This window comes from Pavona decussata, unplaced genomic scaffold (assembly GCF_977016875.1).
Source record: "Pavona decussata unplaced genomic scaffold, jaPavDecu1.1 SCAFFOLD_207, whole genome shotgun sequence".
Classification (NCBI taxonomy): domain Eukaryota; kingdom Metazoa; phylum Cnidaria; class Anthozoa; order Scleractinia; family Agariciidae; genus Pavona; species Pavona decussata.
Window position 1 is genome coordinate 1,308,871 of NW_028145612.1, and position 21,585 is coordinate 1,330,455.

General features: G+C 38.3%; 1 protein-coding gene across 1 annotated transcript; it reads left to right on the top strand.

Moving 5' to 3' along the window:
* The first annotated feature begins 16,360 nt into the window (after nucleotides 1-16,360).
* LOC146460816 (beta-1 adrenergic receptor-like) lies at nucleotides 16,361-17,538 on the top strand. The gene has a single exon (XM_085087821.1). The coding sequence runs from the start codon at nucleotides 16,579-16,581 to the stop codon at nucleotides 17,536-17,538; it is 960 nt and encodes a 319-aa protein (XP_084943947.1). The 5' UTR covers nucleotides 16,361-16,578.
* Nucleotides 17,539-21,585: the final 4,047 nt, after the last annotated feature.

Genomic DNA, 21,585 nt, shown 5'->3' on the forward strand with positions numbered 1-21,585 from the left:
TGAAAAATTCACTCTCAAATAGTAAAAATAAACGAGTCTGGTTCTCGAGTACATGTGAACCAATTCAAATGAAATTCATACAGATGGTAGAACCACTCTCCCAGTTTATAAAATTTGCTGTTAGAGTATTTTGGGTTCTATAATCAAGAAGACCTTGGTCGTATTACTATGTTGCCTGTCAGCCATTTTGACAAGAAGGAAAAACAAGCACAACCATATTCGTTATTTCTCCGAAAGTACTCTTTCCACATAAACCAAATTAGCAGCAGGGCTTACATAGATATTGAAGTTTATAAATATTATAAAATCTATTTGGGGAAAATTATATTCTAGCTATGGGTGTTGAAGACATCCGAGGCAAGTTGCAAAAAATTGCAAAATTGGAAATGTTGAGGTCTCCAGTATTTGGTTCAAACAGGCTTTAGATAGAGAATATCAGCTTCAGAGGTTTTTTCATTCATCTTATCTGTTATCTACATTTGATTGATTAGGTTTTGGCCAATGAATTTGATGAAATATAAATTAAAACAAAGCCTACCATGCAACTTTTGGGAATTTCTTCAGGATGCTTTTGTCGTATAGGATGGGTCTCTCCTCAGTTCGTTCGCTCCATTTTCTTGACCAAATTTTGCACAGACTCTAGCGGAAAGGACAAATCTAACTGCCTAGCCTCGCCGAACATCTACTTTTAGACCAAAGATGATGATGCTTTAACCCGAATAAAGAACAGTCGAACAGGTCAAACACAATCGTGTGTCGAGTATCGAAGTAATTCATCAATACAATCCATCCAGGAAGTTAAATAGATGCATCAAGATCACAGCTGAGCAAATGCATGTCTGCGACGATTCTGAATAACGTCTTTGGCTAAATCGAGCCGTACATTCCGTGGTGCATGGTTGAGAAGCGAAGAAATCGTTGTTTACGACCTGTCTACGACCAAACGTGTGTAGACCGGAAATGCGAGTGGCAAAACTGCTGACCGGATGTAGTTTTAAATGCGATATACCCGCTTTTTGTTTGTTTGTTTTTATGGCTTCGGCTAATTGTCGCAATGGCATTATCTCTTCTTTAGATATTTTTGGTACAATATATCATTGATAGGGGGATAAAAGGACGACTTTTGATGCGCTTTCATGACTGTTTTACAGTGGTAAATAAAGAGGACAAAATAAAAGAGCTTCACTAGTCGTTTTACGCGACCACATAAGCCGCCCATGTTTCCTGGGTTTTTTTGTTTGTTTGCTTGTTTGTTTTTAATTCATTGCTTATTGGATGTTAAGGATGGCCTGCATGTAAGATACGTCGCTGATCTGGGGCATTAGCGTACACATTAGAAGTTACGAAGTTGGAATTTTTGACCCACCTCTCCTCCAGAATAAGTCCTCTTCAAGCCGATAAATTTTCACATTCAGTACCTAATACCTGCCCAAATTTTGACATTCTTTCTGTTTATTTATTTATTTATTTATTTATTTATTATTATTATTTTTTTGCTGTTGTTTTTTTGGTGGGGGGAGGGGTGACCGGACGTAAATTTGTGCCGTCGATCAAAACACTGTAAGGGAAATTTGCATATCGTCGTGCGAAGGAAAATATCCTGGTCGGGACAATGGAAAGTTGGTCTCTTTCAAATCCCAAAAGGGACGTTTCGGTTTGTGAGTGCAGTGGAAACAATATAAAACTCAGTCAATGTCCAAGGGATATTTCCAGGCACGTGCAAGCCTAGGGACTTAGTATAAACCGTGATGAAATCAGCGACGAAATGGATCTTATTCTTTGCCGTTCAGGTAAATAATTATAAGATTTCACGCGCGAATTTTTCATTCTCTTGTCACGAATAGTTTATCATAACTGAATTTGTAATTGCTTTTTCACAGTCTAAAGAGCAATCTTTTTTTTGGGGGGGGGGGGGGTGCGGCTATTATGATCATGCGCTCAATTTTCACCCAAGCTTCAGTTCAGCTTCATTTCCTTTGTTTTTGTTTTATTCGGTTATTCTGTTTTGTTTTTTTTTTTGGTTTTTTTTGGCTTTCTTCACCATTGCCATTGTGAAACAACCTCATTACAAGAGGATACATTACATTGTGTTATATCCGGTCAGCAGTCGTGCTTCTCGGACTTCCGGCCTACTCGTTCAGTTTATTTACCATTCTTGGCTTGTCGACTATCGCAATATCTGACCCGATTTTAGCCAAAGACGTTACTTTGGATCGTTCAAGGGCATGCATTTGCTTTGTACATCGATCTCGACACATTTATTTTACTTCCTGGCTGAATAATATTGATGAATTTAGGTGCTCGACGGCAGAAATCGCAAGCATTACGACCATGTTTTGGACTTTGTCAACTATTCTTTGTCAAGTGTATGCGGGCTACTTGTATCATCATCCCTGGTCTTAAACACAGCAAACTGGATATTCGATGGAAGTAACTGTTAGTCTGCGCTAGATTTGGTCAAAAAGACGGAACGTGCGAAGGAGAGATACTGGAGAGAACCACGCGACGAAAGCATCCTGAAGAAATTCCCAAAACCCTCAAGGTAGGTCTTGTATCAATTTATATTTCATCAAATTTGTTGGCCAAAACCTTATTTACTAAATGTAGGTAGCAAACAAGATAATAAAAGATACTTTTGAAGCTGATTTTCTCTCTCTAAAGCCTGTTTGAGCTAAAATACTAGAGCTCTCAAAATTACCAATTTTGCAATTTTTTGCAATTTGTCCCAAGTGTCTTCAGCACCCATGGCCAGAGTATAGTTTTCCCCAAATTGATTTTATAATATTTAAAAACGTCAATACCTATGTAATCTCTGCTGCTAATTTGGTTTATGTGGAAAGAGTACTTTCGGAGAAATAACGAATATCGTTGTGCTTGTTTTTCCTGCTTGTCTAAATGGCTGACAGGGAACATAGTAGGACAAGCATTTTCTTCTTGTTTATAAAACCCAAATTATTGTAACGGCAAATTTTATAAACTGGGAGAGTGGTTCTATCATCTGTATGAATTTCATTTGAATTGGCTCACATGCACCCGAGAACCAGACTCGTTTACTTTTACTTTTTGAGAGTGGAACTTTTGCTTAAAACATGGTCCCAAGGCCGACGTCATATAGTGCGGTTACCATGGCAACGATACATCTACCGATCCAAAAATTGTCGTTATGGTCTATCCCCCAAGGTAACCTACCTACACACAAAAATTGAAGAGGGGTTGAAATTTTTCATTTCCAACTTTGCTTCACTTTCCTGGAGAATTGCTCTTAAAGAATATGTTAGTATTATATACTGGTTTTTCGGCTTTTTTTTTTCTTCTTCTTTTACTGACCATTTTGTCTGATACTTGTACTGTCTCAGACAAATAAAAACTAAAATTGATCAGTTTTTAGAATTTGCTTTTAAATTTTGGCCTAATTAAATGATAATGCATCTTTGTTGTATACTGGCAAGGTTCCACATTAAATCATTTTTTTTTTTGACATTTTACAAACTGTAAGCAAGAACATTACAACATCACTTTGAAAACGATAAGTTTGTTGAGTTGTTTTCAAATTACATTACATAACTAATTATGTAATGAACAACTCATTTTTTGGCGTGAAAACAGCCTTGTTTATGTTATGCTTAAGGATCTTCAAACTTTATGTTAAATGAAGATACTGTTTGTAGAGTTTTCATATTACAAGCGTTATATATGTGGACATGGAAACTGCTATGACAACTTGAATTACCAGCTAAAGTTATGGTGGATATAGGTTTGGTTGTCATAAGAGAGAATCAAGTATATGTGTGGGCTTAATCCTCTAATGGTCTTACATGACTTATTGGAATGATGACGATTCCCCTTGGTTTATTTTTAGGTCAGTCATCAAGAATCATAAAAATTAATTTTTAAAAAAATTATGTGTACGTAAACAAAAAACAAAAAAACTCTGGTTGTATGGTTGACCTAAAAAAGTCATAAATAGTGAACAGCTGGGTATGTATTGGAACATGTATGGAGAATTCATACTTTTGATCCTCTCTTGCTTGTTGTTGTTGTTGTTGTTGTTGCCAAACGTTAACTCCATGTGAATAGTTAGTTATTATTGCTCTACACCCCAAGGGGAAATGGGAGGTCAATTTTAGGGCAATGTAAAAATGCTTGTCCCTGACAGGGGTTGAAAATGTGCAGTTTTGTACCATTGCGGTGGAAATCAGAATCTCTGCTTTCAAAACCTCAAAGGAAAGCTTTTTTGTTCTGTGCAATGAGGAAACTGCTTGATTATTTCAATGTTTTGTTTTGGTAACCCTTAAGGAAACTACACTGGGGCCACACCTATGCCAAGAGAGTCTGGTACAATTTAGAACATTCTGTCAACATTTTTGACGGCTTGTCCCTTCAGTTTTATGTAAGAGTCCCCCCTTCCCCTGAGGTGTAAGTGTGGTTACATTACATGTTTGTAGAGCTACTTGAGTTACTGTTGTTGAGCTACTGAGCAATCCAACCATTTATGGGTTTACCTCTGCGAGACCTGTGATACTCACCAATCAGATAAAACAAGGAAAACCAAAAGAGTCAACAATAGGTTGACTCTAGGAAAACTTCACAGGCTCTTGTAATGAGGCACAGACCATAATACCGTAAAATTCCGGTTACGGGTGGGGATACGTAAAAAGGAAATGTCAACGGCTTTTTTAGGGGCAAGGGGGGAAGGGGTGTTACGTGTTTATATAAAGATCAAAGATGGGCCTATAAGTGGAAGAGTGGTAGGGGCTTATCACGGAATAAAATTTTCGTTTACAAATAGATGGCCCAAAAATCGAGGCGATTTATTAGCAGGGGAGGGGGACTTAAAACCGGGATTTCATGGTATGGGATAACCAGTACAATACAAGCTTATATCGATTCTTTAAAATAAAAAAAAAGGAAAAAGAAAAGAAAGTAGATAAGAATTACGGTATGGTATTAATTACCGAGGCTTCAAGTGACATTAGTCTCTTACAGTATTTTTAGTGCGAGTTGCGTCAAGATATCTGCACAGCCCCATGCATAATTATCTATACATTTTGCGACTCACACTTTGTTTTCACGGTCGTCGTTTTTGGAAGTGGGTTAGTGTGACAGTTGTGCATGGATAAATAATGTATGGGGCTGTGCGGAAATCTTTTCCGAATTGCTTAGATATAGTTTCTTATAAAATGTTTGAGTTGAAAATTTGTTACGTCAAGATCCTTCCTTCGAAAATAAAAAACCGAAATCTACACGTCAAAATACGGGGAAAGAGTTCTGCCGTATAGATTGCGGTTAAATTGTTATTTTCGTTTTCATTTATTTATTTATTTTTTGCGTGTGTGTGTGTTTGGCTGTGTATGATCAATTGATTAATATAAAACGTAAAACAACGGAAATGAGCATATTACCGAACCACAACACATTCGTCATAACCAGATAAATCCTCGACAAGTGACATAAATCGTTTCAATAATAAACAGAGGCGGTTCTTTACTCACGTCTTTTTCCTGCGAGGCGCTGTGAAAGCTTGAAACATGTCAAGTTTAACCAGCCTTCGATTGAGTTGTATTCTCGGTTTTCACTGTCACGCCATTAAAAAAAAAATCGAAACCATTCCATGAATGAAGTCAAGAAATTGACATGATATAGAGGATAAATAAATAAGGCATCTGTCCAAGTGTCAGGTCTGTGCGGCATTCCGTACTCGAGTTATTTGACAAAATGTTCCACATAAATTTATAGAGCTTAGTATGGAGACGCCATGTTTGTGTCCCTCTGAGAGGCACAAACATGGCGGCCGGAAATACGAAAAAACATCTGCAGTTTACTTTTGCCAGAAAACAGGTTTGTTTGCCCTTGTGAATTTTCGAATGTTGAGATTAATATTTCTCCTCAAACTTAAATTGTTTAGAATGCTGAAAATCACCCGAAGAGTCATTCTTTAGATACAGAAAAGCTCTGTCACGGCCGTCCTCCTTTATATGTCGCGCACCATGGAAACTCGGAAATTGAAACTGTTCTATTTTCAAAAGGAAGCACGACATCGAGCTAAGAAATTGTGAACAGACATATTTTTAGGTAATCTTTCCTTGAATGAAGGTAAAAATTTTGTAGGCCTCCCAGTTTTGAATTCTAGAATTTGGTGACGTCACGTGAAAACCGAGAATACATCTCCCGTAATGGCGGACGACTCGTGTGGAATGGAAACCAGGTTACGTAAATAAACAAACCTCTTTAATGCAAATGTATTATAAATCTTGTGTTCACTCGTGAACGATAAGAGTCCACGAGCTGCTATGTTGCATCAACGGCTATGCGATGAGAATCGAACGAAAAAAGTTTGAATTCGAAGATACCATTGCTTGGGTTTTTGTGATGCATTCCTCGGTTGAAATGGTTACAAAAAGGCTGTATTTGCAAATTGGCGCCCAAAAAAAGGCGCGCTTTTTCAGTTTAATGTATTTCTGTGAGTCATTATGCATAAATCGTATCTCGCATAATTATGTCATTCCGCAATTCTTATTTTGCATAATTATGCCATTCCGCACGTCTTTCCACATTCCATTCCGCAAACTCATTCCTCCTCTTACCCTCACCGACGTTTTTGTGGGTCATCAACCCCCCAGCTACCATTATCGTCTCCCCAGTTAGCTCTTTTCATATCTTACCTATCGGCAAGAAAACTCGCACCTTTTACGATTTCTTCTTATCTTTCGGCTATCAGTTATGTTCACAAGATCAAAGGTTTTTCCGACCCAACTAAATCGTTTTTGATTCATAAGCTGTCAACAGCTTTAAGCCGCCAGCGTTTGGCTGACCTCCGTTTACCCATTACTCGACCGGTATTGCACGAGCTTATTAAATCTCTCCGTCACACCAATTCATCGGCCTTTCAACGTTGTCTTTATTCAGCGATGTTCTTATTAGCCTTTTACGGCTTCTTTCGTGTTGGTGAACTGGCGGCTAAGAGTGTGGGTCGTGTCGATTTCATATTACAATTTAAGGATTTTAAATTTTTGGTACACAATGGCCAACCACAAATGATTAAGATCATTATTACCGACCGGACAATACAATACCGACCGGAAACCCTTTGAAATCTTAATTGAACGCGAGGTTTTCCGTTCTGCCCCGTGCAAGCAATGGTAGAATATTGCAAAACACGAGGGGCCCTACCGGGCCCGTTATTCTGTCAACAAAACCTCGCACCTATTACGGTCTACCAATTTAACACCGAACTCTCTCGTTGTTTACACTTTTGCGGCCTTGACCCTAGTAGATATAAGGGGCCACAGCTTCCGAATTGGCGCTGCTTCGCTTGCGGCCGATAAGGGTTTCTCGGACGCTCAAATCCGCACTCTTGGCCGCTGGAAATCTGACGCTTTCAAACTATATATACGCTCTGAACGTCTTCACGCCAATTAAGTCTAATACTGTAGGTAGAACAGGTCACGCACCAACTCAATTCTATCATTTTTCTCTCTGTGTATGACTCCAAGAAATGTAGGTCAGACATGGGCTGCTATCATTTCTGGAGAGTTATAAGTACTATGCTAATGAGAGTGACTAGAGTGATCATGTAGGACAGACATGGGCTGCTACATGTTTCTGTTGTCAGTTAGTTATCGCTGTACACCCCACTGACAACCATGTAGGACAGGCATGGGCTGCTACATTTTCTGTTGTCAGTTAGTTATCGCTGTACACCCCACTGACGACCATGTAGGACAGGCTTATTGTACTTTGCGAAACGAAATGGAACGAAACGAAATAGAAATCTGTACTTTGCGAAATGGAAATCTGTACTTTGCGAAATAAACAAGTAACAAGTCGAAATTCGTCGTACCGTACAATCCACTGAAATGAATGATCCTTGTGTGATGTCTCTGCGTATCTGTTGCTTTGCATGTCGCTTACGACATCATTCCAGCCGGATATGATACGCTAGCAAGAAAATCTGTACTTTGCGAAATGGAAAAATGAAAATCTGTACTTTGCGAAATGAATAAATGAAAATCTGTACTTTGCGAAATAAACAAGTAGCAAGTCAAAATTCGCCGTACCCGTACAATCCACTGAATTGAACGATCCTTGTGTGATGTTTCTGTTTATCTATCAGTCTGTTGCTTTCCCTATCGCTTGCGACATAATCCGAGCCGGATATGTCACGCTAGCAAGACAATCTGTACTTTGCGAAATGAAAAAATGAAAATCTGTACTTTGCGAAATGAAAAAAAAATAAATAAATAAATAAATAAATGAAAATCTGTACTTTGCGGAGTGAATAAATAAAAATCTGTACTTTGCGATTTAAACAAGTAGCAAGTCGGAATTCGCCGTACTGACAATCCACGTTCCTTTATCTTTGTGTATCTATTGCTTTCCCTGTCGCTTGCAACATCGTAACAGCCCGAAATGTTACGCAAGCAAGAAAATCTGTACTTCGCTGTTGAAGTTGTTACTTTTATGAAAAGGACCATAATCCAAATCTTGCTGTTCAGTGCGTAATAAGAATAATAAACTGTAATAACAAAACATTATATTATTTATTCATGTGGAAATATCTCCAGAAATTGTCAATCAAAATTGTGATAGAAAAATATTTCCCCAAAACAAGATAACCTGTCAAAAGGAAAAAGAAACAAACGAACAAATTGAATTTAACAACATTTCTCAGAAAAAATACATCTGATCTTGATATACCCCAAATAGTAAATGCAAATTGGAGAGTTAAACTGAAACTACTAAACTAACTACTGCAAAGTACAGATTTTCATTTATTCATTTCGCAAAGTAGAGATTTTCATTTTTTCATTTCGCAAAGTACAGATTTTCTTGCTAGCGTATCATATCCGGCTGGAATGATGTCGTAAGCGACATGCAAAGCAACAGATACGCAGAGACATCACACAAGGATCATTCATTTCAGTGGATTGTACGGTACGACGAATTTCGACTTGTTACTTGTTTATTTCGCAAAGTACAGATTTCTATTTCGTTTCGTTCCATTTCGTTTCGCAAAGTACAATAAGCCGTAGGACAGACATGGGCTGCTACATTTTCTGTCGTCAACTAGTTAGTTGCTTCTATCAAGTGTTTTTTGGTACAATGGGTTTGGTTATGGGCTGCTACAGTTTCCATTGATAATTATTTAAGCTGTAACAAAAACAACTATTCTTTTCCTTCCATATTTTATAAATTTAACTCATTTTCTTTAACTATAGCGTGACAGACCCCTGGGTCAGACATGGGCTGCCATACCGTATATTGTCGTTTCGCGTGCGCCTGTTATCAGCAGAGTATTGTTACGGTTCAGCGTTGACGTAAGCCAGTCATGGGCTGTTACTGATCCGTCAATATTATTCTCTATTCAATATTATACTCGCTATTCTTGTTTCCAATTCGCGAGCTCTGCAATGGTGTCTTGGTGGGGCTGCCACAATTGTGTGTGGCTTGTGGCACCTTTTTCGCCCCACCTTTGCTGAAAATGATATTTTAATTACCATTGGCATTGTAAACAATTCACTTTTATATGAGTTTCAATTAGAACCGCCACAGTATTTAAGTGGCCAAGAAATGCCAAATCTGGACTTGTTCATTTGTTGTACATCATATCATCTTCAGCAAACTAGTGCGTCCCCGCACAGAGCTCCCGAATTCTGTTGAGTGCATTGTATCGGCATAAAACCAAACATCATGTCAACGCATGATGTTATTTATGTCGATACATTGACCAATTGTAGTCTAGGCACATATTTGTTAATCCGATGGTGGTTTGTCATGTGACATAACAGCCAATCATGTGGGAGAGCCCAATTTGTCCGCTAGTAGAAAGGACTGGTCGCATTGGCAAGAATTCCCTCTTGCTTTCACCATCATAGCGAGTCTATCTCCTGGCGAAAACAATTTTCCCGCCCTCCGCTCCCTTATCGCCATCTTTCGGATTATCATTTATGCTTTGTACTTTCGCTTACCAGCTGTGGGGCGCCTTTTTCGCCCCACCTTTGCTGAAAATGATATTTTAATTACCATTGGCATTGTAAACAATTCACTTTTATTTGAGTTTCAATTAAAACCGCCACAGTATTTAAGTGGCCAAGAAATGCCAAATCTGGACTTGTTCGTTTGTTGTACATCATATCATCTTCAGCAAACTAGTGCGTCCCCGCACAGAGCTCCCGAATTCTGTTGAGTGCATTGTATCGGCATAAAAGTCGATTTGTATGTATTTGTTGGATATGTTGACAAACGTGGAAAGAAGAGAGAAGAGAGAGAAAAAGAAAACAAAAAGCGGAGACGATTAAGCAAAGTTCAACGTGAAAGAGATAGCAAGTTAGAGCAGGCCGGCCGGAAAAGTAAGCTAAAAGAAGTCTCAAATGGCCGGCCCGAACTGATGGTTACCTTGATTCTCAAATTACTTGACTCTGGTGTTTACGTTACGAAGGACAACACAAATTGTAGGCAAAAGCGTAATTTCGCTTTTTTTTAGGGCCTAATGTTAAAAACAAACTCTGTTGAATGCGCAGATAAAGGAACTGTGTCATCATCAGTTGTTTTCGTCGCATAAAAGGGAATAAAAACTTTTTCACCAGCCAATGAAATATATATATTTAGATTATTTATCTATACTAATCGCCTTTCGACTGAGTTGCTTTGCATAAATTACAAACTGTTATTAATTTGTTAACTAAAAGCGGTCAGAAAGGCGATAATTAGCGGTAAAGAATAAAACAGGTGCACCTGGCCATGAATAGCGCTTTTGGAGTTTGTTTCTACTTTTGCTACTGAAATCGGACCTCACATTTTCTGGCTTAGCTTGAGATTCTGATTTAATCTGTGGTCAAACCGCCACAAGATTTAGTAGAGTCCAAAATGATGTAAAAGCAGCGTGAAAGAAACTTTGCTTCAGTAATATCCTCCGTAAAAGCTGATTGGAATTGCAAACGTTGTCATTTACTGTTCAGTTGACAAGTTAAGTTCCGAAAACTAAACATACTTCGACGTCTGTCGTTGTTCTGTTATATAACTGGTACCAACTCATAACTCCGAGCACATATTCAGCTAGAGTTGGCCCTTGTATTGTCAGCTTGTTTTCAGTTGAATTTTGCAAGCGCCATTCTGAGTCGATCAAGAACCACCACTACTGAGATATTTTCCTAAGGTAAGCTTTAACTAAACAAAACCAAACTATAAAATAGTTGCAAAAGATCAAGTGATGTGTATTATTCAGTGTTCTTATCGTTACCGGCACACCTTAAGTTGTTCAATTCACAATCGCTGCTAACAGAACAAAGCTGATAACTGACCAACCCTGTTTTACAGTGCCTGATTCCGACATTATTGCCAACGGCTTCCCCTTCTTTGGAGCATCAAATATCCGAGAAAATTTTAACTTTGGTGTTTATATGGGATTTAGATTTAAGGAATATTAAGGGTTGTAGCTTTACTAACAGCCAGTTTTGAAATAACAAATTACATCGTTATATCTTGAATGTCAGTTTGTCCCTAAATTACTGAAAGTTGTTTTCTTCGAGCCTCCACAGAGAACAGAACGGGCTTATTGTTGATGAAAGGGGGAGTTAATTATGCTACCTCACTGTTTACATAAGTTTTATGCCTCAGTTTTTCAAGAGGTTTCTTTATGCCTGTTGTTTTCAGTAGCTGTTTGTACACATCTCGAGAACGTTTGGTGATAATCGATGACTAAGTGTCCTGGATATGGCTGGATGAGCAGCAAAACTTCTCAGCCCTCTTTTCCATCCCAGATTTTAATTTGTTTCAGTATACAGCACAAATTGCCACAAAAACGAACAGCAATTACCATCGACTTCAACAAAAAATGAAAGGAATAATGTTAGAGAAAAATTATATATACGATTGTGATAGACATGAACCAGTTACAATCCAAAAGCATGACTATTGAGGCCTTATCTTACCAAATTAAGAAAAGGCTTAACTGTCTCAGGCCAACCTCAAATGCCAACATTGGAACAGCTGCAACGGACGTTTTATTGGAAACCTCGACCATCGATCGCCTGTTTTCCTTTGACGACAGCATAATATCAGCGCGTGTTCATTATTTGGGGAAAACGTGATAATATGAACGGGAAATAACAATGAAATAACAACTATTCAATGAAGAAATTATAGGAGAATCTTTGCTGACGTCATTGTTTAAACTTTGCCTGATTTGAATATATCAAACAACCAGCTCCGAACTAGACTGTTCACAGTCCCCATATTTTTCCGAGGGTTTCTCGAGACTGGTGTAGTCTTGACACTCTCCCTAGATTGCGCAAGCGCAAGATGGCGGCAGCTCCATCGAAGCCTACCAGTCTCGAGAATCCCACGGGAAAATAGGGGGACCTGTGAAGACTCTAGCTCCGAACAAATGGACGCTCTAAACTAAACGAACATGCCACTCTTGGTAGTCAGTGTAAATATTGGTGTGACACGTTGAATATTTTCAGATAAATTTGCTTTCATAACACTAATAATTAAGAAGAATGTATAGCTTGATGGCAAGAGTTGTCGTACACTCTTTGCAAATTTTGATGCTTGTAACGTTCGTTTATCAAATACTATTCAGTAACCTACCACTCACGAATTTTCCGAAAATGCTAATATTGCCAAGCTTTTTCAGCGGGGAAACCACCTTACACAGTTTGATGTGACATAAAATCAGCAACGCAGCCAGTCAGCGGCCAATTTGTATCAATCAGAATGGCGGGTGACCCAGAATTGCAGTAATGTACTCTCCAGAAACATTTTCTTTTCTCCAAGACTGGAGGGTGCCCAACCCACCTTATACAGTTTACTGAAACAATCGGAGCCAACCAGATATATATCTGTTCTTTCCTTTCCAACCCTCCCATCGCGAATGACTCGTGGTATACATTTTTTATAAGAACGTCTAATTTTGGAGCTGAGGCTAAACGTTCTTCTATTTTTTTCCATTTGAGACTGAAAACGTTCTTAAGATGTTCTTTTAAAAATTACGCGGTATACACTACATGTATTTCAGTAAATTAATGTGGACGTGACCAGGAAGCCTATCAAAGTACATTGCCTGCTGAGATATGGTATCAAGAACCACCAGATACTCCACATAAACCTCTCACAATTCCCCTAATAGAAATTTCGTGAGGAAGGTGCTTACAGTGCCCCCGGTTTCCGTCCTCTCATTTATTTAATCTATTGTTGGTTTGCATTTCCGCCATGTGCACGTTGGTGTACAAAACAAAAGAAAATTTGTTCACATAGTTTGCATAAAAATGGAAGTTAACTCCATTAGAAAAAAAATCTTATTGTTGGTGGGTCTTGCTGTATATGCACACCAACATGGAGACGTAGCCTTAATATTAAATATGAACTAAATTGGCTTACTTGTACGGCACTGCTTCTGTTCCCAACTAGTATACTCGGCTTGAATTCATTCAGCTTTGATACATTCGGATGCGCTGGCTAGCCGTTTCAACGGTATATTATCACTCTAACTTCCAGGGGGTTGTACGCTTCAAAGAAATCCTTGCAAAGCACAATAAACTCAAATTTATCGCCAAACCGCCATTTGCCTTCTTCGTCGAGGTCAAATTCCTCGCATAAGCTCAAAATGAATACTGGAATACAATCTGTACAAAAACATGAGAGGGTGGGTTAACTGCGAGCAGTCTTTCTTTTGCTCGAGAATCTGCGGGGAAGAAAGGACCAAAAAAAAAAAAACTGAGCACGATATCCGAGGGGCGAGTCGCGCGCGCGAGCAGCAAAGGCGAGTGAAGGAGCCCGCGCTACTCGCGTGTTTGCCTCTCGCGGGCTGACTCGGTTTGTCTGGCTTTGCCTCGGTGCGGGCTGGCTCGGTTGCATAGATCTCGATAACCAGGCTGGAAATTTTTCTCATATGAACACTTCAGCCCGGTTACCGGGATTCAACTACCCATGCCTTGTAAGGTCACTGATGGAGTGCGTCTTCAGACAACTTGCTCAGTGATGGCGGCAAATGAGCAAATTTCTTCTCCCTCGAATCCGAAGAGGTTCCGTTGGGAGCCAGAGATGGTCAGCCATTTGATCGACTGTTTAGTTGACTACAAGCTTAAAATGGCGGGTCAGCTTGGTTACCGGGCTCATGCAGTACGAGGACCTATAAAGCCTTAGTTTTGTGGTCAGAAACTAATACTCTCGTTTCACGTTTTTAAACTAAAAAAAGTGAAATCTTTAATTAAAATAATCTTGTTATTTTCGACGACCGTATGCACTTTATAATTAACATGCACGCACCGACTAGGACCCTCAACAACCCGTAGATTATATTTGTGAGGTTAAATGCAATGTGGTTGAGAAATTGAAATATGAATAGTAAACTGAAAAACCGATTAACACAATGTTGTACGCAATTGTGCTTTGAGTCTGACTCAGTACAAATGCCGCGAAACATTAAAAAAAAAAATCCGTATTCCTCTTTCTTGGGCTTATGCTGTTTGTCGCACTGATGCCTAGCGGTGGAAACCAGACCAACGAATTGCATTGGTGTTTTCCCTCATCTCAGTATTCACCCATTTTTGCTTTACGGACCTATCACTTTTACTACAGAAGCTGCCAAATCATGCTGCTTAGCGCACAAGTTTCTCATTGAGTCACTTAATGAAACCGGTCTACTTAAGGTTTTCACTATTAATACAAAGATCAGTCAAAACCTTATGGCGAGCCGCATGGCTGTGCTTTACTTCCGGTTTGATATAATTTTCGATTAATACTTTTGTCTTATTAGGGTTTTCCGATTAAGCAGAAATGGAAAGACTTTTTTTGCCTTGCCAGCTTATTGGATACAAAGTGGTGTTTGTCTCAATTTGCACAATGCAATTTGTTATTCATTGCCTACGATCAAATTAAATTTCCACTACAGCACGCATTGCAATAAATATTATGTCTCATGGTGGAATGCAAACTTTATCTTCTTTTTAATCTGCGTTACACTTTTTTTTTTCAATAGACGGGAAAATGTATTCAATTTAAGTGAATTTTCCGCTAAATCGGAAAACCCCATTTTAAATGCAATAGGTGATGTCCTTTTCTCATCAAAAGACTAATACAGTTTTCAAAATTGTTAATTAAAATAATGTTGTTTATTTGACTGCCCTGGCAACAGGGGCACTATCCTCTGTTAATATATTTAACTGTTTTATCACAAACAAGAAATTGAAACTCTAATCAGTTACAAAAAATAATAATTGTTTAATATAAGAACTTGTAGATTCAATGGAAACTCCTACTCTAAGAATATTTACATCCTCAAGTAATCGTAATTTATGAAGTTGGACATGTAATTAGAGAGAAACATTCTCGACAGCTTTACACTTGATCGCGACTCTTTTAGTAGTGGGAAGTTTCGCGGCGTTTGCTATAGTGCCACGATTTTAGAAGGTGCTACAAATCTTATACCATTTAAACATATAAACATTCAAGTAAGTCACTGTAGACTATCAGTTTTCGATTGGAACACATAGCTAGGTTCCTCGGTAAGCGGTCTTGGCACAATTAACTGCATTAAACATTTCTCAAGAAGTTACTTGTAAAGAAATTAAGTGGAATCTTGATTTAATCAATCAAATACAGTTAAAAATTTAACTCGATATACAAACCTCTTATTTTCCGTTACTTATCCCTCCTAGTTTAAGTACCAAGGTTTTAAGAACATTCTTAACTCAGAGATTTTTGCATTTTCCTTGTTGTCGATTCCTATCGAATTTAACTGTACTTGGCGTTTTTTCAGTTCAAAGAATTATACTCTCATTTCAATCAAACCTGATAGATGACAAGGTTCATCTCTAATCGGAAATTTCAACAGCAGTTTCATTATTTCTTAAAAGCAAAGGTGACATACAAAGTAAATAAGTTTAATTGGTCAGTACAACGATCGGAAGTTTAAGGAGGAAATTTCATACGTTCGCGGAAAAACACTCAGTTGATTTTTTTTCATTAGCACATTGTTGTGTCCGTTTCCTCTTGCAGTACTCTGTTAGATAATCCGCCAATTTCTCCACAGATATAAGTTTGTATTCAATGTTACTCGAAAATTAGAAGGTTTTTTACATTAGCCATTTGCAAAGTTATGCAGATGGATCATTCTAAAACTTTCCTTCCTAACGAATAGATTAACTTGCTTATCACTACGAAGTTCATTTTAATTTTGTCATCCTCTCGTCTAGCGAAAACGATCAGTAAAGCACCTCATTTCCTGAAATAGAATTTTCCATAAAACAAATAGAAAGAAAAAAACTGACATACGTCGAAGGAGCCTCAAATTAAGCTTTGGGAGAATTGAGATTTTTATCTGAGTCTGACATGTTTAATTTCTGTGAGAGAAATTAAACTAAAGCAGTTGTACTGAAGTAATTACAACACCTTGATCTCAGTTCCATTAACGCCTGTGCTTCTCGCTTCGAACGAGAAACTATAAATTGGCATTGCGCGTGACTCTTAAATATAAGACACAGGAGAGCAACAGCTTGTGCACAGAACTCCGTTACACCTTACGCGACAAAAAGATAAGCTAAAAGTTTTATTTCTTTTATTCAAAAGATCTCTACCATGGCTACTGATTTCCAAGAGTTGATGAAATTCCACAACGACCGTTTATCTCAAGAACTGGCCACTCGACCAACGCAGATCGTGGTTGCCGAATCAGCCGTGGTAGTAGTGATCGCTCTATGTGCCTTTGTGGGAAATAGCTTGGTTTGTGTTGCGATAGCCCGAAACTCTCGCTTTCACACTCCAACATACATATTGATCTTCGCTCTGGCCATGACCGATATCACAATGTCGCTTGCTACCATGCCGTTAACGGTCGGAGTCTTGATTTCAGGGCGTTGGATTTACGGCGAACAAGTTTGCCAATTTCAGGGCTCCTTTCCTCTGACGTTGGCTGTCATCTCGCTTCAGCTGATGGTTCTCATAGCAGTGAACAGATACCTGTGTGTCATAAAACCTGACCTGTATCGACGTGTCTTCACAAAAAAGAAGACCATCTCTCTGGCGGTAGGTGTCTGTCTCTTTGCCTGCCTCCCAACTCTGTCCCCGTTGATTTACGCGCGAGGAGGCTACCAGTTTCACCCGGGGAAATCCTACTGCGCCTTCGCGATGGAGCAGAATTTCATCTTCGCGTTGTGCATGGGACTGGCATTCATCGCGTCGCCATTCATCATCATGTCGTGCCTCTACTGTCGAATTTACTTCTCGGTACGAAACGCAGTGTTCCCGCAATCGAACGAAAGCCAGCGCAATGTACACGTGCAGGAGGTGAAAGTGACCAAAACATTGGCCGCTGTTCTTTTTGGGTTCTCGTGCTGTTGGATCCCTATCATGGTCATCGATCAACTTGACATGAACAACCGAGTGCCGATGCTACCGAGGCGAGTGTACTACATATATGGTGTGTTAATCTACATGTCGTCCGCTATCAATCCCTTTTTGTATGCACTCATGAACCGCACGTTTCGCTCGGAGTACAAAAGGATTTTGACTTGTAAGGCTAGTGCTGCTGCGACTTAATGTCAATGCTGGAACTCTGGACAAAAAAAAAATTTCTTGCAAAACTATGAGAAACCTAAAACAGAACCGCAGGAAAGTATTTCTTAATAGCTTTCATTTGAATGGCGACACTTGCGGATTTTGCTCGGTCCATAGGGGTCGAAAGCTAGCTGAACCACAGTCAAGTACAGCCGAATAAACCATACCACAGGAAAGGCTTACTGCTGAATATCTTTCGTTAGTTGGCTGTAAAGCAGAAGGATTTTATTACTACAGAATCAAAAGTTAGAACCACATTAAACAAACCGACTGACCGTTGGAGTAAAATATTGAGATTAACCTGAAGAAAATGGCTAAATTTCCATTGGCAGTAGTGTAAAACATAAAATTGTCTTACGATATTTACAACCGAAATTTATGCCAAATGACAAAATGTTTACTCAGTTCTTTAATATGACAGTAAATCCTCAAAAGCTCTTTTTGAGTTCATCTTTTAATACCCTTATTAAAATGGTTGAGCACTGCATCGTAATAATTTAACTTAAAAGCCTTTTTCTAATGCAATCCGCCTTCTGGAAAAAAAGATGGATTAAACAATGATTACATGTAATGCTTTTGTCCAAGTTTGTAAATTGTAAAAACAAACAAATCATCGGGGTTCGCTATACAAAAAGTGGGTTGGTTGACCCAGCTTACTTTCTTTATAGTTTTGGCTTCCGGTGTGACACAAATATTAGTTTTACTATATGTCAGCTGGTTATTAAAATTTGAAATTTCGAGAAGTACTTTTCCAGTTGCCATATTAAACCGTTGTGAATATTACGTTCAGAATGTATGTTTACTTATTGGTTGCCGGCTGGCAAAATAAACAGGTCATGTTGCTATTGACATTTGTTATTGCTTTATTACTTGAAGTCGTGTTCCATGAAAATAATGGCCTGTAATAACTGATGTAGAATTTGTTCAACTTAATTGCCAGTATATTCTGATTGGTTGTTTCAGTCTCGCCGAATAACGTGTTTCATTTACATTCAATATTGCATAGCATTTTATGTCAACACTAATCTGTTACCAAATTGTTACCGGACCGTGAAAGGTTTTTATGAAATTGAAGTCGATAAGCTTCGTATGTATGTAATTTTTAGTTACTTTAATCTTAAAAGCTATTGATGAAAATGGTGAGTAAACTCAAGCTACGAACTGAATTACCGGATTATGAAGAATCCATTCAGCCACCGGATAGATTTTCCGCGGTCTTAGTACTTATTTCAGTAATAAGTATATAAAAAAAATACCTTCTTTTCTGTAATGAAGTGTATGTAAGACAGCTGCTGAAAATTGTTATTTTTATCTGCAAAACTCAGAATGACAGAATTAAAATGTGACAGGAGCAATTATTGGGGCTCCTGAATTTGATAGTTACTTTACATGAGAAAATCATTCAACTAACGGTAGTACGAGTTCAATAAAATAACTGCATGCGAAAACACAGGTTGTGTAAGTTTTCTGTGAAAATTGTATATTTAAAGCAAGCATGTTACTTTTTGATTTCTTGTTCATATCATTTTAGATCAGTTTACTCGTTCTAGCCGAAACCGTCTCTCGATTAAACGCCCCTTTGGGGGTTATGGAAACGGATATAGCCACCAATGCTTAATAGCGAGAATTTGAAAACTATCCCCCTTGCATGCACGATCGAATTTACTTGGCCTTTTTTTGTCATAGCAAAAAATATCTTTCAAAACTTAAAACCAGTTCGCAATGGTATTGAGAAGGCAAAATATACAAAGCGAAATTAGCAACTTTGGCGTCGAGGAAATACCGGTCGTTATTTTATACTACATTTATACTACTAACTACTATACTACTAATTTCGGTTATGATTTGCTCCTGACTGTAGGACGCCTGCTAAGTTTGTGATACATCATAATTGAGCGCTCTGTATTGATCGTATTGTACGTTATAACATATTGTCAGTAAAGCTCGCGCTCTGATTGGCTGTTACGCGTGATCCATTTATCCGTGGAAGGTTTGTTAAGCACTAAAGCCGAGCGTAGGAGTTGCTTGAGGCGTACACTTTTTCTATAAGTCGATAGTTGCTCGCAGTTAGTTTCGCTGATGAAAACTCGGTCACTTTAATCCATCTACCAATTAAATATTCAGCTAAGAGAGCAACGAAACTATGAAAATTAAAAATAAAAAAATAAAAATAAAAAAACGAAAGTAGAAATAAAACAAGTTAAATGTTTTCATAAAGTAAATTATCTGAAAACGTTTAATTTCCATGCTGAATAAACAATGCCACTGCCACAATGGAGACGTAGGATATTAGTTTTACCACCTCTTCATGTAAAAGTCATTGGCGTGAAAAACTCTGTTCAGCTTCTGTTGATATTTCCGATTTTACATACTGCCCACCTTGCACTCAATCACACCGAATGAATTCGAACATAGAAGAACTGGCTAAGTTCGGATGAAATCAGGTCAATGATCGATGACAACACAAACGACAATTAACCGAACACCCGAGCTAGTAATCGGAAGGTCATAGGTTCGACTCTGCACTAGGATTTCCTTGTGTCACTCACCGAATAATACACCAATCTAAACAATTACTTTAACTGCTCCACTTAAAGGACTTATAATTTTAGAATGACAAACTTCGGATCTGGACAAAAAACGTTCCGCGGACCCAGAGAGGATAAAACGCGCAAAGAATACTAACTTAATTCATTAAACGCAGTTCTTTTCAAACAAATCAGTTCGAACACAGGAATGAATCGAAGGGATAAATTTCGAGCTAAAACAGTTGTATATTTCACTTCGTTACCTAGGAGCCTAAACTGTGGAATGTTCTCACTCTCAGAATAAGATATCAACCCTCTCTGAAGCAATTTAAAAGAGTCATACGTAATCAGGACCTTACTGCCCTAGCAGCAAATGTCAGTAACTGTCAAGGCTGCAACCTATGCCGAGAATGACTAGGGTTTACATGATTTTTGCGATTGATGTATGAAATTTTATTAATATGGCTTACGATGTAAATTTTAATTCATTTTTTTTTTAGCTAGAATCAGTAGTTTGGTGTCCACTATTAGTAGAGGAGACTTCTCCCCTCAGCTACATTTCTTGACACGTTAATAAAGTTATTATTATTATTATTATTATTATTATTATTATTATTATTATTATTCGATGTTGCTGCAACAAAAGATTTCAAAATTCGTAGTTTAAAGAATGCAATTGAATGTCTTAAAAATTCAACTATTTTTCTTTTATATATTCTCGTTGGATCGCTATCCCCCGAGATGAGTCGGAGAGTGTCGATTCGATTCCTATCTGGCTATCCCAAAATATATTAAAGTTAAGACCATCAAGCCAAATGCTGCCCTGGCCTGTTGAAGATAACGAATCGCTTTCTGCCAATGTAAATGATCGCTGAAAACATTTTCGTACAGCCAGGTAAGAAGGAGCGAAGGGAAAATTACATATTTTGATCGGAAAATGGGTGGTCAAAATTTGGCGAGTACCCCCTCTCGCGGGCCATCAGGTGGAGGCAAAATGCAGCCAAGGGTGAGTTTTTTGTCCCCCAAGATCTTATTGACCTAGCAACTCAATTTTACAGCAGTATTTCAATGTAGGGAACTGTACAGTTTGTTTACAATAGTCAATGACACGTAGAATAAATAAAATACGGTAACCAGGTTGCTCCAAGTACTCTGGTGACATATAATCATGGTATGGGGAGGAAGGGGGAGGGGTGGGATTTTGGACATATCTGAAGTAAGATGAGGTCAAAATATTAATTCGCGGAATTTTGAATTGGTACACAGCTGGCTAGAGGCACATGAAATCACGAGTTTACTGACAAATCAAAAGTATGATAATCTCATGCAAGGCAGTAGTCACATTGACCTTAGAAAGATTATGCATTTGCGCAAATTAAGTTTCATAAAATAAATCTAGGGATCATCTCCAGATTAGTAACCACAGTTTAAATAAGTGCTTTAATACAACTGACCCATCATCATTGCACTGCACTGTAACCGAATGTTTTGCCTTCCTGTA

What these genes read in the sequence shown, in the direction of transcription:
- LOC146460816 (XM_085087821.1), top strand. Translation starts at nt 16,579, where the DNA reads ATGGCTACTGATTTCCAAGAGTTGATGAAATTCCACAACGACCGTTTA.